Source organism: Vigna radiata, unplaced genomic scaffold, assembly GCF_000741045.1.
Source record: "Vigna radiata var. radiata cultivar VC1973A unplaced genomic scaffold, Vradiata_ver6 scaffold_638, whole genome shotgun sequence".
In the NCBI taxonomy this organism is placed as follows: Eukaryota; Viridiplantae; Streptophyta; class Magnoliopsida; order Fabales; family Fabaceae; genus Vigna; species Vigna radiata.
In genome coordinates this window covers 8,863-12,171 of record NW_014544173.1, presented here as the reverse complement: position 1 = coordinate 12,171, position 3,309 = coordinate 8,863, and the positions used below count along the sequence as shown (strand labels likewise).

General features: G+C 40.8%; 1 protein-coding gene across 1 annotated transcript; it reads left to right on the top strand.

Annotated features, from left to right (window-relative positions):
- Positions 1 to 1,680: 1,680 nt before the first annotated feature.
- Positions 1,681 to 3,075, top strand: LOC106755500. The gene is made up of 2 exons (XM_014637669.1): positions 1,681 to 2,085; positions 2,197 to 3,075. The coding sequence occupies exons 1-2, from the start codon at positions 1,681 to 1,683 to the stop codon at positions 3,073 to 3,075; spliced, it is 1,284 nt and encodes a 427-aa protein (XP_014493155.1).
- The last annotated feature ends 234 nt before the right edge of the window (positions 3,076 to 3,309 follow it).

The following is a 3,309-nucleotide window of genomic DNA, read 5'->3' as shown; positions in this document are numbered from 1 at the left end:
GGGGTCCACGTTTTTAGTGGTATAATAAAAGTAGTTATTTGGCTGAGAACGTGATGTAATGCAGAGAATGTAATTAAGTTTAAATATTATATTATTTATATGTGTATATGTTTATATATATGATAAGGGGAGGGTTACGTACTGTGAGTTATTGTTTTATATATATATATATATATATATATATATATAAATAGTAAAGCGGGAATTTGACATGAATAAGTGTAAAAGAATATATTAGTTAATGGAAATGTTGGGATTGGTATGCGATTGTCAAGGTGCAGAGAAGAAGGTTTTCTTTTCTTCTGTTGTTGGTATCCTTTCGTTAATATAGGGGTTAGGTGAGAAGATGATATTTATTCAATTGTTTTTGTTTTATTCAAAAAGTATGTAAAGAGATTCTCGNATTCTGAAAATGTTGACGCGTAAGTGAGAGGGGTCAGTGATGTTTTACTTTTGTTTCTTTCATTAATATTATATTTTTTTAAATATGTTTAAGGATGCTAAAGTTTGGAAATTGTCGGATGAGTGGTTAATTAAGCAAGAATATATATATATATATACTGCCTCCACTAAAAGTGTCATGTAGTGGGAAATCGAGAAATAATTATCCGGAATCATTTATTATTGGACGTTGACGGGTTGTTACATGTAATATGACTGGGAAAGGAGATTTGTGTTTAAATCTTAAAAAGATTTGGTTGTATTATGTATATTATTAAGAATTCGTATTCATTGCTGATATATGAAATCATGTTATTTTCTTATACTAGTGTCGGTCATGGGTGGANGTTCGTACTGTGTTACGATAAAAGTGTATTGGACTCTCATTTTTGAGATAGTGATTCGANTGTCACCTCCTCCTATGTGGGGATGTGGATGTCTCGCCCAAATGACTTCGGCTCGTGTGAGTGTAGTGCTCNGTGAGTGTTTCTCACCAAAGTTTTCACTCGTAATTCCTTGAGAAGTCGGGGAGATAGGTCGGAAGTTGCGATGGAAGACGACTNGAATTGCCCTGTTGGGAACAGGTGCCTGTTAGTGATAACANGTTATGACGACACAGTAGAAGGAATCNACTTTGAATTTTTAGTGTATTGGCTATGATATCATTACAATGATTTNTGTTATAATATTGCTAATATGATTATTGTATATATATTACCTATGATATTTATGGTTGCTCACCCTTTTATGTTGTGTTTGTGGTCTTCACCTGCGATGATCGTACTTGTACGGGAGTAGATGGCGTTGCAGATAAGGCTAATAAGAAGTAGACGATGAGAGCTGGGAAGTCCGAGTTCGGGATTATTATTTACTACTTTATTCATTTACTTCGAACTTTTAAAAATTTGGTTTTCTTGTATANGTTACTTCTCGAGACTCTATTTTGTTAAATTACACTCTCAAGCGTATATTTTGCTTCCGCGACTTTTATTTAATGACTATATATGATACATAAAAAGACTGTTGTTGCGATTTGAAATGTGAATTTTTTTTCTTTCAATCGTGATACCCATTTAAGGGTGTTACATTTTGGTATCAGAGCCAGGTTTTCGAAAAAGAAAAAAATAAATAAATAAATTTCGGGGTTATTTGGGAGTGAGGTCGACTAATTTCGTTGTGTGATTCTGATGTTTGTGAAAAATTGTTTTCTGCTTAACTATTATGTTATGAATATCAAGGATGTCAAGACGGGCACGATCTGCTACTCCAGTCGGTACTACCGCAGAACTCGCACAGGCTTTGCGACAGATTGGGCAGATTTTACAAGGTCAGCAGGCGCAACAGGCACAACAAATGGAGCAAGCGCCAAGGCCGAGAGTAGGCATGAATGACTTCCTGCGCCACAATCCTGTCAAGTTCAGTGGCAAGGCAACTCCTGATGAAGCAGAGGACTGGATCAGTAACTTGGAGAAAATTTTTGATGCTATCGAGTGCACCGAGGGACAGAAGCTAGTTTTTGCCACCTATGTGCTAGCAGGAGAGGCTGAATACTGGTGGAGGGGAATGCGGAGAGAAATGGAAGCTCGGGAAGAGGGTGCTACTTGGGTGGGATTCAGAACTAGATTCTTGGAGAGATATTTTCCGGTAAGTGCAAAGCAGGAGCGGGAGAGACAATTCTTGTCCTTGCAGCAGGGAAGCATGTCCGTGCAGGAATACAAAGAAAAATTTTAGTATCTGGCTCGATTCTACACTCAGAATCTTCCCGAGGAATGGAAGTGTAGGCGGTTTGAGCAAGGCTTTCGTCCTCAGATATTGAAACCATTGGTTCACCATAGAATCAATAGTTTCCCAGAATTGGTGGAGCAGGCCTTGATAGCTGAGAGGATGGATGAGTCTGCGCGCATGATGAGGGTCCAGAAGGGTAGTTTCTCAAAAGTTCGACAGCAGAAGAAGCCGTATGAGCGACCACATCAGTTCAGGCCAGGAGCATTGCAGTGTTTTGAGTGTGGAGGAGATCACCTTAGGAGGAATTGCCCCAAGTTTGCTGCTGATAAGAAAGAGTTGAGAACTTGTTTCAACTGCAACAAGCCAGGACATTTTTCGCGCGACTGTCCTCAAAAAAGAGCATTCACTAGGACTTACCAGAAACCTAGTAATGGAGGGAAGCCGCAGGCAGCAGGTCGAGTTTTCGCCATGACTGGGAAGGAGGCCGAGAAGTCAGGTAATTTGATTCTGGATACTTGCCTTTTGTTTGGTAATGTTGTGCATGTGTTGTTTGATTCGGGTGCAACACACTCGTTTGTATCCTTATTGTGTGTGGAGAAAGTTGGTCTACGTATGTTGGACCTGGGGTGCGAGCTTGTAGTCTCTACTCCGACATCCGGACAAGTTTCAACCAGTTCAGTCTGCGTTGGGTGTCCGATTGAGGTGGCTGGTCACAAGTCTAGAGTCAACTTGGTGTGTTTGCCGCTTGAGGGTTTAGACGTGATCTTGGGGATGGATTGGTTATCTGATAACCAAGTGTTGATCGACTCGGACGTCGTGGTGTGGTGTTTCAAAAACCAGAAGGTGTTGAGTTGTCAACCACAAGAGAAGTGTTGCAAGACCTCAGGTGTGGAGCCGCATGTTTTGTGATGATTGTCAAGGAGCAGAAGCTGAGCATTTACGAGCAAATCCGTGGTATACGGGTAGTTGAAGAGTTCGCTGATGTGTTTCCAGAGGAGGTACCGGGTTTGCCACCGAGTCGGGAAGTTGATTTCGCTATAGACTTGGTACCAGGAGCTGGGCCAGTATCAGTGGCTCCTTATCGTATGGCTCCAGCGGAGTTGGTCGAATTGAAGAAGCAGATTGAAGAACTGCTCGAAAAGA